The sequence below is a fragment of the Populus nigra genome, chromosome 5, assembly GCF_951802175.1.
Source record: "Populus nigra chromosome 5, ddPopNigr1.1, whole genome shotgun sequence".
NCBI classification, from domain to species: Eukaryota; Viridiplantae; Streptophyta; class Magnoliopsida; order Malpighiales; family Salicaceae; genus Populus; species Populus nigra.
In genome coordinates, this window is record NC_084856.1 from 1,821,571 (window position 1) to 1,836,002 (window position 14,432).

At 34.4% G+C, this 14,432-nt stretch overlaps 2 protein-coding genes across 4 annotated transcripts; both read left to right on the top strand.

Moving 5' to 3' along the window:
• Window positions 1-2,003: 2,003 nt before the first annotated feature.
• On the top strand, window positions 2,004-4,670 carry LOC133693692 (jacalin-related lectin 3-like). Of its 2 annotated transcripts, none has more exons than XM_062114963.1 (7): window positions 2,004-2,129; window positions 2,217-2,429; window positions 2,537-2,893; window positions 2,992-3,234; window positions 3,344-3,664; window positions 3,817-4,035; window positions 4,151-4,670. In XM_062114963.1, exons 1-7 carry the CDS (start codon window positions 2,127-2,129, stop codon window positions 4,478-4,480), a joined length of 1,686 nt encoding a protein of 561 aa, XP_061970947.1. In that variant the 5' UTR covers window positions 2,004-2,126; the 3' UTR covers window positions 4,481-4,670. The 2 variants fall into 2 exon arrangements, with proteins under 2 accessions (XP_061970947.1, XP_061970948.1); XM_062114964.1 differs by having other exon boundaries at window positions 3,046-3,234.
• Window positions 4,671-10,898: 6,228 nt separating this feature from the next.
• LOC133693691 (jacalin-related lectin 3-like) lies at window positions 10,899-14,023 on the top strand. 2 transcript variants are annotated; one of them, XM_062114961.1, is made up of 7 exons: window positions 10,899-11,056; window positions 11,135-11,344; window positions 11,582-12,214; window positions 12,303-12,524; window positions 12,629-12,997; window positions 13,092-13,310; window positions 13,401-14,023. In XM_062114961.1, exons 1-7 carry the CDS (start codon window positions 11,054-11,056, stop codon window positions 13,698-13,700), a joined length of 1,956 nt encoding a protein of 651 aa, XP_061970945.1. In that variant the 5' UTR covers window positions 10,899-11,053; the 3' UTR covers window positions 13,701-14,023. The 2 variants fall into 2 exon arrangements, with proteins under 2 accessions (XP_061970945.1, XP_061970946.1); XM_062114962.1 differs by having other exon boundaries at window positions 11,582-12,199.
• The last annotated feature ends 409 nt before the right edge of the window (window positions 14,024-14,432 follow it).

Consider the following 14,432-nt stretch of genomic DNA (forward strand, 5'->3'; position numbering starts at 1 on the left):
GTTCTCGAGGCTAGTCTATTTGAATTCATTAATAAAAGAGAGAAAAAGGTGATGGAGCTCGGGAGGAAATGGCGGGACATTTACTAGATTTTGACGACATTAATGGATGTCTTAATTCCATCGAATTTAATTATGGAAAAGATGATAGGGTGGGGTTTACTCCAGATTAGAATTTAATTGACGGGTAGACACCGTTAAGCAAGGGAACACCGTTCTTTCTGCCGTTTGTTTCTCTCTGTTTTTTTTTTAAAAAAAACTTGTGCTGTGAATTTGTGTGCTGCTAGATCTCCGTTCCGTTTACGTCGGTGCTTGCCTGCTTGTTGATTTCAGCTGTCCAAGATATTGTGATCCATGCAATTCCATAATCAACACACCGATGACGTGGAATGGTATAGAATATAGCTTTTCACCCAGATATATGTATGTATGTATGTATGTATGTATGTATGTATTGTTCTTTGGGTTGCCTTTTCTTCGTTGGAATACAATCCAGGCCCATCATCTGACTCAATTTGGAACACGAATCTTTTCAAGCCCAGGTGATTCTGTGATGGTGTTATATTTATCATCCATAGAGCAAGATGGGGTTGGTTTTGGACATTCAGATTTATTAAACCCGGCTCAATAATCAATTCGATAACCCATCTAAGTAGGGTTTCATATTGACCCAGGTAATAATTGATGTTATCAAGTTTAATAACTTTGTGAGTTAATCCATGACCCTATTTAAACTCGATAAGACATTAAATTATTTTTTTTATAAAAAAATATCATTTTAATTTTTTTTAGATGATATTATTTTATATTAATTTACTCGATTCCTAACTCAAGCCTCGAAACGGGTAGTAGATTGGGTTAACTTTTATAATTATTTTCAAATCTTGTTTTTGCATTTATGTTAACAATGTTGGTTGAATACGAATATTAACGCATGGTTGTTTCATGAAAATAGTTTTTTAAAATTATTTTTTCATGTTTATTTACTATTACAAAAAATTATTAATAAAAAATATTTTTCAATCAAAAATTTTTTTTGCTTGGTTTTTAGAATTTTTTTTATTTTGGGTTGAAGTTGTAAAAAAATTAAAAATTATTATTATTTTTTATTAAATTTTAATTTGAAAGCATAACATAAAATAGCAAACCCAATCATAACCCTTCAAAAGTTATTCTTGTATGTATTTTCAAGTAACTGGAATTCAATATAGTTCTGTTGAAATGTAGCCAACGAGATTTAAATCTCATATTCCGAGAAGTAAAGTTTCCAAAAATTCTTCCACCTTGCATGGATGGTTTATCTTAATTGGAACAAAAATATGAACTTAATTTTAATGCCTCAACGAGGGGAGATTGTCAAGCAATCGAACCAAGTTTAGTACCCAAGCCTGGTTTTTGTTCTGGCCTAAGCTGGAGAGTTTTGTAGGAGAAAACATGGGCAACGCAGAAAAAGTTCTGCATTATGGGTTTGAAGCCCAGATTAATCCAGACCTCATATTGCTCATCTAACAACCCATTACAGACAAGGGAAGGTAGCCATCGTAGCGCCAGGCTAATGAAATTAGCAAGGAAAATGAGGACTCCAGCTCTAGTCCCTGATAAGCTAGAGTTCAAGGGATTGGATCCAATTCTTGGAATCAAATAATAAAAAAAAGAAGTCGTTGTAGCTTTATGAATCACGACAACAACAAAATTTTTATGAAATTAAAAGAAAAGGCATCTTTGAATCAATGTAATGCCTTGTCAAGGACAGGAATCAAGAGCACCAAAGAATTCTTTTCTGGTTTTCTGACAAGTAGCATATCTCAAGAAAATCATGCATCTACTTCACTAGAAGGCTGGATATTTATCACTGGAATGAATATGGACAATAACAGAGTCTAATCCTGAAGAAGCCGGTGCTGATGGGACCTGTAAGGACGCGTTGCTTGTGAAAAATGTAGTCTACTTTTACAAGGTTCCTCATGGACAAGTGGGTTCTTTCCCTTTTTGATGAACATGGGAATAAATTTCCTAGCACTAAACAAATTTGATGCTGCCTATATAAATCTACCCGCACCATGTCTTAAACTTCGACACACAGCTCTTCACATTTTCATTTATACGGTTTTTCTCTTCCTAGGATCACAATGGTAAGTTGCCATCAAGCAAATTTTTCATTTGCTCAAAGTTTGCTGTCTTTTGTTTTCTGATCAAGACCAATTAATTGCATGCGACAGAATTATGAAGGATATGGCAATAGCCATGTTTCAGTCGGACCATGGGGAGGCCAAAGCGGGGCACGGTGGGACGATGGAGTGTATAACACTGTAAGGCAAGTGGTGATCTGCCATGGCGCAACTATTGATTCCATACAATTTGAGTATGACAAGAGGGGGTCCTCTGTGTGGTCAGAGAAGCATGGTGGGACTGGTTGTTTTAAAACAGCTAAGGTCAGTATTATTAGCTGGAAATTTCATATAGCTTGTTTAATAAATTTCTGACTGGAGTGAACAATTTCTAAGATGTTTCACGTAGAATTTTGGACTCAATTTTGCAGGTCAAGCTTAATTATCCTGATGAATATCTTGTATCCATTAGTGGCCATTGTAGTCGTGCGGTGGAATATGGTCCAGTGCTTGTTCGATCATTAATGTTTGAAAGCAACAAAAAAATGTACGGACCTTTTGGTATCCAGTATGGAACCTATTTTTCAATTCCATTGACTGGAGGCAAGATAGTTGGCTTCCATGGCCGCAGTAGTTGGTACCTCGACTCCATTGGAGTATACTTGATGCCTCTCCTGCAACGAAATCCATCGGATAATTTCGCTACTCCACGAAACTACAAAACAAATGGGACAGATGAGAAATACAAAGACGACAATTATGATCTTGAAGATGAACTAGGCAACAAGGTTGGTAACCTGGTAACCCAATATCTGTATCTTGTTCTGTTTTGGTGGAGCAGATTAAGCTAAATTATGTTACTGAAATGAACTCTACTTATTTCCAGGCTGTTATTAGGAGAAAAGAGACCAATACTAATGGATTCATGAACACAAAACAGGCAGTGTCGTATGGACCTTGGGGTGGTAATGGTGGAAATATATTTGATGACGGAGTTTATACAGGAGTCCGTGAAGTTCATTTAACACGTTACGGAGGTGTTGTTTCGATTCGGATTTGTTATGATCTAAATGGGAAAGAAATATGGGGAAGCAAAAATGGAGGAAGTGGAGGAATTAGATTGGACAAGGTGCCTCAAACATGCTTCAAAACAACCTTGTTTATTACAGTTTTTTCCCCCTCGGATTGCATAGGATGCTTGCTAATAATTAAGCCATTCGTTTCTTGTTCTTGAACAGATACTTTTTGATTATCCATCTGAGATCTTGACTCAGATAACAGGATATTATGGATCAACAATCTTAAGAGGGCCTGCAGTTGTGAAGTCCCTTACATTTCACACCAACAAAAGGAAGTACGGACCATTTGGAGAAGAGCAAGGGACTTCTTTTTCCTCTGCATCTAACAATGGAATCATCGTTGGATTTCATGGAAGGAAGGGATGGTTTGTTGACAGTATTGGAGTCCATGTCCTAGAAAGAACGTTGCCGGTCCCTAGACCAATACCTAGACCTTTTTACGAGACCTCCGAGACCAGTGAGATTCAACAAGTATACGAGGTGCGTATTCCTTAATTAATTTAGAGGCATTTGGTCTTGATTTAATAAAGCTACGTGCATACAACAAAAAATAGTAAAGATGGTGGTTAATCGAGTGTAGTTTTAAAGTGAAAAATTGATGATCACACGGTCTAAAAATCTGTTTTCAATAGGTAATCCCTGGAGCAGTGAAGGAAGCAGCTCCATTGGTATCAGGGCCGTGGGGTGGCGTTGGAGGCAAGCCTTGGGATGATGGAGTGTTCTCTGGGGTAAAGAAAATTTTCTTGACAAAAGGAGAAGGCATATATAGTATACAATTTAAGTATGACAGAAATGGCCAATCTTTTTGGTCAGTTAGGCATGGAGGAGGCAGTGAAGGGAGCATTAATATGGTAATTACCGACTAATAATACTAATTTTATATGTTTATTCAATTCAATTTTGATTGTTTCATCGATTTACTAGTGAAATATTAATGGAATTCTATACACTTGTGCTAAATAACAGATCAAATTTGACTACCCATATGAAGTCCTTACAAGTGTTTGCGGTTATTATGCTTCTCTCACCGGAGATGATCAAGGCAGGGGCGTTGTCATAAAATCTCTCACATTTTATACCAACAAGGCCAAGTATGGACCATATGGGGAGGAAACTGGAACATTTTTCACTTCCACGAAGACTGAAGGAAAAATTGTTGGGTTCCATGGAAGGAGTGGGTGTTACTTGAATGCAATTGGAGTTCACCTACAGCAATGGTCCAATGACTTGGCCCAACAAGGACTAGGAGAAAGGGGACGCCCTGTCAGGATGATCATCAACAAGTTGTTTAATTAAATCCACTTTCTCCTTAATGCATGCTAGTGAAGCACCAAATTAAAAACCCAGAAAAAAAAAATTCTATGTTGGCATTAGAATATTATGAACTTGAAAGAATGTGTTTATTAGTATGAGAATGTTATCCTCTAATAATATTAATATTATAAGCAATGATAATACTAGCTTGCTAAAATTTTGCCAATCATAATTTACTAGTCTAATTGCACAAGATGTATCTTTGGAAACCTTTTTGGATGGTAGATTAGTCTTCTCTTCATGTTTAATAGCATATACTAGATTACTTACCCACGCTGTACCGTGGGCCAAATTAATTTTTTTTGAACATACAAAAAAAATATCTAGACATTGCTAATATTTTCTAGTAAAAAAAATTTAAATTGTATAAAGATTGACCCGATATAACCTGATTGATTTGATAAGTCTAAAGATAATTCAGACAACCGCTAAAAATATAATTTGATTCATAAAAATTTAAAACAATATTTTTTAAAAAAATAATATTGAAATGATAATATATTGGATCGATCTGGGTTAACCCGAGTTAACTTACCAAATTTTTGATCTGGATCATGAGACCATGATAACTCCCCATATAAAACAAATCAAAACAAATTATGAAACTCAATTCTCAATACATTCAATGTTGAAAAATAAAATTGAAAAAATTAATTAAAAAATAACAAAAAAAACTTGACCTAAGTTAACCTAACAAACCCGTGAACCGGGTCATGAGATCGAGATAATCTCATAGAAAATAAATAAAAAAATAACCCAAGTCAACTCGAATTAATCTACCAAACTCGCGATCAAGATCATGAGGTTGTAATAACGTTATAAAAATCAAATCAAAACAAATTATGAAACTCAATCTTTAATAAAATTATTGTTAAGGGCTGAAAATGAAAAAAAAAATCAATTTAAAAATAGAAAAAAATAAAACGATTTAAGTCTACCTGAGTTAACCTGCAAAATACATGATCTGAGTCATAAGATCGAGATAACCTTATAAAAAACAAACCAGAATAAAACATTAAGCCTAATTCTCATTTAACCAAATGTTGAAGGATGCAAATTTTTTAAAAAATTGTCAATTGAAAAAAGACAAAAAAAATTCAAGTCAACCTACCAAACCTGTGACATAGGTTATGAAATTAAGTTAACCGTGTATAAAACAAATTATAATAAATTAGAAAGTTCAATATCTAATAAACTAAATATTAAAATATAAAATAGCAAAAAAAAACTAATAAAATAAATAATATTTTGTGACGTGGAGCATTGTAAAGACATATTCTCTTTTAGTTTATGCTATAATGTTTTAGCCATTGATCATATTGAAAACTCAATTTGTTTAGCATTCTCTTGATTTAGAAATTAATTATTCTCAAGTAATTGATTATTCTTGTATAATTTTATAAAATCAATTATTCTTTTATTTTTGTTTATAGTTGCATAAAAATTATCAATGAATTTTTTTATTTAAAATTGTATTTCAAATCATGACAAATTTTTATAAAAAACTATGTTGTGAATAAAATATATAGTCTTATATATATAAAAATATAAATAAATAACAAAGAAGTTAGTTTTAACTGGAGAATCTTTTGAAAAATTCATAAAAATGTTTGCTGAAACAGTTGTGTTTTGATAATTTATTGAAGAAAAAAAAATTCTTGACGATAAACTTTCTAATTTTTATGCATATAAACTTTCTAAATTAGATAAAACGGTTGATGCATGTATACCAATTTTTTTTCTTTTTGATAAAAAAATTTAAAAATTGAATCAATACTATTCATTAACTGAAAATAAAACTCACAACATTGTAGTGCTAATTTATGATTTCAAATTTTCATTGATGCCATCTTCAGCGTTTTTATATTCAATATAAAAAGCTTGAACTGATATATATCACTTAGCCTTCTTGTTTTTCTTTCTTTTCTTCCTTGTCCTTTTACTCCAACCAATATATATATATATATATATTCAAGGTGGCATCTGGAATTTTATTTTGATTGTTACCATGTTTATAATCCTGATTGTAATCCCGATCCTTTCTATAACCTTTAGGTTTAAATTATTTAAAGTTATCTAAGCTTTATCATGGCTAGATTTAGAATGAGAGACAAAAGATACACTATGGAATCTTTTCTTTCATGAATTTATCCTTATCATTATATTAAAAAGTTGTTTGTTTTTGGGGTTAAAATTGCATTTTAAAATTTAATTTTTTTTTATTTGAAATTAATTTTTTAATGTTTTTGAATTGTTTTGATGTATTGATATAAAAAATAATTTTTTAAAAATAAAAATATTATTTTCATGTATTTTCGATTGAAAAATATTTTAAAAAATAATTATTACCACATTTCCAAACACCATTAATTAATATTCTAAGGGATTAACCACTCTTTCTGAAAAACAATAAACTACTAGATAATTGCAGTATCCATATCTAAATCTTGCTGAAGAATATCTAATCCTTCGAACAAAAAGGATAAAATATATTCTCTATCTGATAAGGGATTATGTACTGCCCAGGATCTCGTCTGTATTTGGACAATTGCTCACAAAAGATATATGATGGTGCATAAGCTAAAAGACAAACAAAAAAAATTTCAATCAATAGCCAACGGCTTGGTCAATCACCACCCCAATCTTAGCCCACCCCATCTCGTTGGGGTCAGCACCAATATCTTGGCCCAAACGACTAGATCTTGTCATGTAGGGCTGGCCCAAATAGCTAGGTCTTCTATCTTCGCGCGCGCGCGCACTTACTTACTCAATTATGCATTGAAAAGTCTCTTATTCTCATAGTTTTTAAACTCATTTAAGTGGTTGACCTGACCTAAAGCTTGGGTCATTAATTTTATTCAAGTCATCGAGTTTTGATCGGGTCACCAAGTCAACCTCAATTTTTTTTATAAATCAAAACAACGTTATTTTGATTAAAAAATAAATAAATAATCAACGGGTTACAACTATGTTTTTAATCGGGTCTTACCAGGTCAACTTGCCGGGTTAGTCGGGTCATCCAGGTTATTGACTTTCCTTATTTTTTCTTAAACCCGACCCGGTTTTAGCCCCGGGTCAGCCATGTCCCAAGTCGACCCGCTGGGTCGGACTGAGTTATAAAATTATACTTATTTTATGAGGAGCTTGTTTTTTCAGGTGAACGTCTGACTACTGGATCAAGCTCATATTCACATCCACATATCTCAATCCAGGATCGCAAACCATGGAAAGTCTAATCTCCATGTAAATTTTTCTACACAATTTCATCAATGTACAAATTTCAAGTTGCAAAAACTATTAGAATTAAAAATATCGATGATAATGTAAACAAGATCACAAAGAATCTCTCCTGATAACCATTATTGTTTCTTCCTTTTACTTACTAGTTCTCTATCTAATGAGGTCGTGAGAAAACTTTAAATAGAAATTAAACTTTTCACGAGCTGGTTTGATTTGTCAGTGTTGTCATTGGAAAAAACCTTAGCCGGCTAATGGTGGCTTTTATTGATATATCATGTCATGGTTGTTTTGCCATGCATGCTATTGGTAATGATTCGCCATTGATATAGAATAGGGTACATACTTTGTATAGAAAATGCTTGTGTGTATATAGAAAAATATATGTGTATTAAAAGTTTATATGGACGACTCATGGGATGCCAATAAATGCATAGAAGAGTGTGTCAAGAAGGATTGGTCAAACTAGGTCAACTTCGAGTCTACGATGAGTTTTTAGGCTAAAATTCCAGCCATTTAGGCTAGCCTAAATGGCTAGGAAACTTCTAGCCCTTTGGCCTAGCCCAAATGACTAAAAAAAAAAATTATTTTTAGAAAAAAAATTATTTTTTGTATTGTCATCTGCCTTAAAAGTTAAATATACATGTTTTGAATACTTTAACTAAGAAAAATAGAAAAAAATAATACTTACTAATAGATATAACTTTTTTTTTTGTTAAGATTGCATGAGAATGTTACTGTGATGAATGTTTAATTTGTGGCTTTCGTTATTTTTTTATATGAGATTTTCTTAAGTAAATCTTTGCCAATGTTTATGTAAGAGAGAAGAATTTAATTGTGTTGCTTATGAAGAGCAACCATGTATTAATAAAAAAGAGTTTAAAGGTAACATGATTTAGGGAACGCATTTTAAATGAAAATGTTCCATGAGTAGTTAGAAAACACTGGAGAAGGATTCCTAATCCTTTTTTGAAAATAAGTGGTCATGGAGACCTAAAAATGATCCATGATTATTTTTAAAGATAAGTGGTTGTAGAGACTTTAAAAAGAACCCCTAATTCTTTGCAGACAAGTGGACATGGAGAATTGTAAAATTTTAATAGAGACATGAAGAGACACTATTGTTTTTTATTTGAAAAATTCAAAGTGAAAATATAATTTCTAAAATTTATCTTATCTTAGTTAATGTATCATGAGAATTTTTTCTTGTTTGTTTAGGTTGCTTCTCCTTCGTCATAAGTTATTAAAGGTATTGTTTGAGAATCAATTTTTCTATGTCTTTTTTAGTGCATTACACTCTCCCATGTTGTGCCTATTATCATTGTGAAAAAGACAAAAATGTTGAGGTTCCTTATATTTGAGTTCCTTTTCATGGAAAATGAGTATTGCAAGAAATATTTTTTTCTTAATGAGAGTCACATTTTAGCATATGTGGTGGTGAGAAGTGTAGTTAAGACTTAATAAAATGTCAGTGATCATGAATATGCTCCTTGATGTTTTTTTTTGATGCCCTCGTAAGAGACTGATTTTGTTATGGAGATTTTGCTATTTGAAAACGAAGGTGTCTTTATTTAGTGACATTTATTTTTTCTACTCGAATATGATTCTCCATTTTGTTTTACAGTAATGCAGCAGTTTCACTTAGATAGCGTTTGGAAACACATGTCAACCCATGTTTTCAAAAAAAATAATTTTTTTTGCTAAAATTAATTTTTTTTATGTTTTGGATCGTTTTGATGCGCTGATCTCAAAAATAATTTTTAAAAAATAAAAAATATCATTTTAATATATTACAAAATAAAAAACACTTTAAAAAGCAAAAGCAAACACAACTATATTCTTAAATAAACCTTAAGGTGATTCGGTTTACACCTTGGCTTTCTTGCAATTTGTATTAACAATCTACCTTCTCTTGCGTGTCCTACTTCGACTAAATTTGTGCACTTCGCGGGTGGACTGTTCTATATGAAGCAATTGTGTTTCTTTGGTGAACATGAAATGTTTTCTTGAATCAAAGAGGATGCCTCCACGTCCATATTTCTTGACAGGTGTGAGAAGTTGTTCCTATCAAATTCTTGTACTTCTGCTTTAGTTCCACTGAGAATGCTTTCCCTAGAAGAATTTAATTTATTCAACTTTTCTATTGTTCGGACAGCTAGCATTTGGTCATCCCTTGGAATGGGCTGAGATAACTGGCAATCAGGTAGAGAATTCTTGGAGAATCGACGGTCAGAGAGCTCAAAAACTTTATTTTTTTCCTACTCAGAAAAACGCACATGCCGTTGCAGGATCAGGCACGCCTGGAAACCATTGAGAAATCAACAATAGATGATGAAATTTTGTAAATTCTCAGTTTGTGGAAAGGTTTTAATCCAGGCTCTTGATTTGCTTTCAAGTGTAAGAATTTCTGAAAGGAAATCTTTATAGAGGTTGAATTATTTGCTAGTCATCGTCTGGATTTGTACTCACAGCTGACTCGTATTGTCTGAATAATAATCATAGAACAAATCTCTTTCCTCTTGGTCACTTAGCGCTTGATTTGGGTTTGAAATCATTCTGTGGTCTTTCAAACATAAAATGTCTCATCTTGAGACTATGGAATGACGGCTTGAGATTTCTTCTCCGTATAACAGACACTTCCACCGGTGCTTTTGCTCCGAAAACATCTCCAATCATGGCTCTCTGAGCCATGATCACATGTGCTTCCGGTGTCATTGGATTGTAAACAGTATCACATGATTCTCGTTCATAGCTCCGAGTGCAGGATGGAGTAAAGCGACCGCACTAGAGGTTTTGTTCTCTGGGATATGTTAGCAGGCGATAACCCATCAGCCACTCCCATATTCTGAAAAACGGGTTCCTTTTTTTCTTTGTTGTCGGGCATCTGCCAAGTCTTTTTCCAGGGCATCTATATAATTTGACTGTATTCATGACAATGATTAGAAACTTTAATTTTGAAGATCTAGATATTCTGAAATCAGAACAAACGTACGTGATTTAAAATAAGAAATTAAGAAAAAGAATGGTCATTGAATTAAAGAGATTTTTAACGGTACAAAAGCATGGAAATTTCAGAGCAAGATGACGATGCTCTTTTCTTGGATCTGATTCTCTTCTCTGTAATCATTTCCATCCTTAGTGGGACAGCAAATTGGTGACTTCTACAAAGTTCGATAAACATTTTATAGAGCTCCCACTCAATAAAATAAAATAAAATAACCCTTTTTGTTATGATAAATTCAAGTTTACAGTCCCAGCTGCAGTGTGTCAATTTCTCACTCTCGTGGCTCAGTTCACCTTCAACCAAGTCTGCTGAAAATGGTAGGTTTTTTAGTTCCATCACTTGGTTGGATGCAATGCTTTGACTAATTAGTTGAGATTTCAATGATGTTGCAACAGAGTTTCGAAAATGGTGAGAAGAAACCCGTGGCTGTTGGACCATGGGGTGGTCAAGATGGATTTCGTTGGGACGATGGAGTGCACTCCACAGTAAGACAATTGGTGATAGCTTATGGGGCAGGTATTGACTCCCTCCAGATTGAATATGATAAGAAAGGGAGCTCAATATGGTCACAAATCCATGGTGGCAATGGCGGCATGAAAACAGCGGTTAGTCAGTAATAATATTGATGAGAATATTTGTTTCTACTTCTCAACAGTCATCACAGTGCACTTGGTCTGACAACACAACTTTGGTTTTTGTTAGTTGCTAGAACAAACTTAGATATAGAATCAGTCTTTTCATCTTGTGATATGGGAAATCGAGATGAACTGTTGAAGTTGGCATTAATTTCGAATGTTGATTACCATATTAATAACATCAAGTTATGTGATCAAATTTTGTAGGTCAAGCTTGACTACCCGCATGAGTTTCTTACTTCAATCCATGGATATTACGGCAGTTTAGATGGTTGGGGTCCTGTATTTGTTCGCTCACTCACTTTTCAAAGCAATAAGAAAACTTATGGACCATTTGGTGTTGAGCACGGAACTTATTTTTCATTCCCAATGTCTGGGGGAAAGATTGTTGGGTTCCATGGCATGAGTGGTTGGTACCTTGATGCAATTGGCATATATTTGAAACCTCTGCAGAAACAGAAGGCGTCAAAAGCTCTGGTCCAACCAAAAAGTTACCTTAACAACGGGACTGAGAATCTTAGCTACACGATGATGCAAGGAGCAGGAAATGGTTTTGATATATTTGTTGCGGTTAAACAGAAGGATGATTTTGGCAGCCCTCTGCCAAACAAACTTTTAGCTCAAAATCCTCGAGAGTACAGCAATGGAGGAACCAACAGAAAGGATGATTTTGGCAGCCCCCTCCCTGGTAAACTCTCAAGACAAATTTCTCGAGATTTCAGTGGCATGGAAATCAACAAAAAGGATGATCTTGGCAGCCCTCTGCCAAGCAAACTCTCAACACAAATATCTCGAGAGCTCAGCGATGGAGAAACTAACAAGAAGGTGAGAAGTACTTGGGTAGGTAGTTTATTTTGAGGCTGTGGCATTCTATTCTTCTTCCTTCTACATTATATTATATGACTTCTAAAACATGAGTCTTATTCAGACTGCTGAAAGGGTGCCCTCAAAAGCTGAAGGGGTGATTATATATGGACCCTGGGGTGGTGCTGGTGGTTCAAAGTTTGACGATGGAACCTACACTGGAATTAGGCAAATCCATTTGTCACGCCACGTTGGAATTGTATCCATTAGAGTTCAATATGATCGTGACGGGCAGGCTATATGGGGAAGCAAACATGGAGGAACTGGAGGGTTTAAATCAGACAAGGTGAACTAAATCTTAAGAACAATTCTATTGAATTTTTATACCAGTTCCTATATGAAAAGAAATAGCGACTCGAGCTCATTATTTTCTTGATGAACCTTTTGCAGATAATATTTGATTATCCATATGAAATACTCACACGGGTGACAGGAACCTACGGGTCTTTAATGTACATGGGGCCTAATATTATCAGGTCACTTACTTTCTACACAAACAAAGGAAAGCACGGGCCATTTGGAGAAGAACAAGGTCCCTCATTCACAAACAAAATTGATGAAGGGAAAATCGTTGGATTCCACGGGAGGGAAGGTATTCTTCTTGACGCTATTGGGGTAAATGTGTTGGCTGGAACAGTAAAGCCTGCAAAGCATCATCTTTCTGATGCAATTAAGCAAACTGAAGCAGATGTTGCTCAGATAGATAATTCTCCATGGTCGAATAAACTAGTAGTAGCAAAACGAGGACAAACCGAGGAGGTAATGTATAATCACCTAGCTCTTTACATGATTAATACTACATCACATGCAGTTAACTTAATGCAAGTCCCTTAAAGGTTGTTAAATTTCTCAGGTTGCTTGTGGGGTGATAAAAGAGCCATCTCCATGCGGACCGGGTCCTTGGGGCGGGGATGGAGGGAAGCAATGGGATGATGGAGTATTCTCTGGGATTAAGCAAATATTTATAACTAAAGTAGAAGCTATTTGTTCTATACAGATTGAGTATGATCGAAATGGCCAGTCTGTTTGGTCTGTAAAACATGGAGGCAATGGAGGAACTGCAACACATAGGGTAATCAACATCCTACTATGTGATGACAATAGGATAAACTGCTTTCCTGTTCATGATTTTTCCACTAAAACTTTAACATGCGATCTGCAGGTGAAATTGCAGTATCCCCATGAAGTGCTCATATGTTTATCAGGATATTATGGTCCCGTCGGCTGTGATGAGAAGAGTCCTAAAGTTATCAAGTCACTTACTTTTCATACTAGTCGAGGAAAGTATGGTCCATTTGGTGAAGAGATTGGAACATATTTTACTTCAACTACGACTGAAGGCAAGGTGGTTGGCTTCCATGGAAGGAGTAGCGTGTATATGGATGCCATCGGTGTCCACATGCAACACTGGCTTGGAAATCAGAGATCCTCGAAGCCTTCTATGTTTAAAATTTTCGGTTGATCCATAACAAAAATGGTTTTTCAGCATTCTCGAACAATAAATCCATATTCGATGTGTGATATTGGGTATTGAGTATTGTAGTTCGAAGATTGGCCCCATCCCGGCCTGTCTATTGACTCTATATTCACTCTTGTGTTTCTATTCCAAAGAATAATCCAAACTTTTCTGGGATTTCCCAGTTGTTTGGATCCGTGTGGCTTCTTTTTTCCCTAGAAAAATCCATGTATAAATATCCTCGATATTGAAGGAATATTTATCACCCGATATTCATCTATCAATGAAGTCATATGTCCTAATTGATAATCATATCAATTTTGATATAATTTAAATGATTTTAAAAAAATAGAAATAATAATTAGCATATGTAAAGCACTGGAGTTATTTTCGAGTGACAAGTATTATATTGTTCATGTGAAAGAAGTCCCTCAAAAAACAAAAAAGATGAGAACAAAAATCTAATAACCTAGTTACCTTACGTCATCATCATAAAAGAGATATATCTTATAACCTCTTACTTGTAAGTTGTAACCCAATTAACATAGTTAATGAGTTCATTAAACATTGCTAAACGTCCATGGTTTGCTCGTGAGGTCATACACTGTAGAGGCGAAGAAAAAGACAGGACAGCATTGCACGGTAATAAAAAAGAAAAAGAAAAAAAAAAGAGTAAAATTAACAAAGTTTTTAAACATGACAAGTTGGGCCTAGGTATCGGTACTTCGGTGCTGCAGG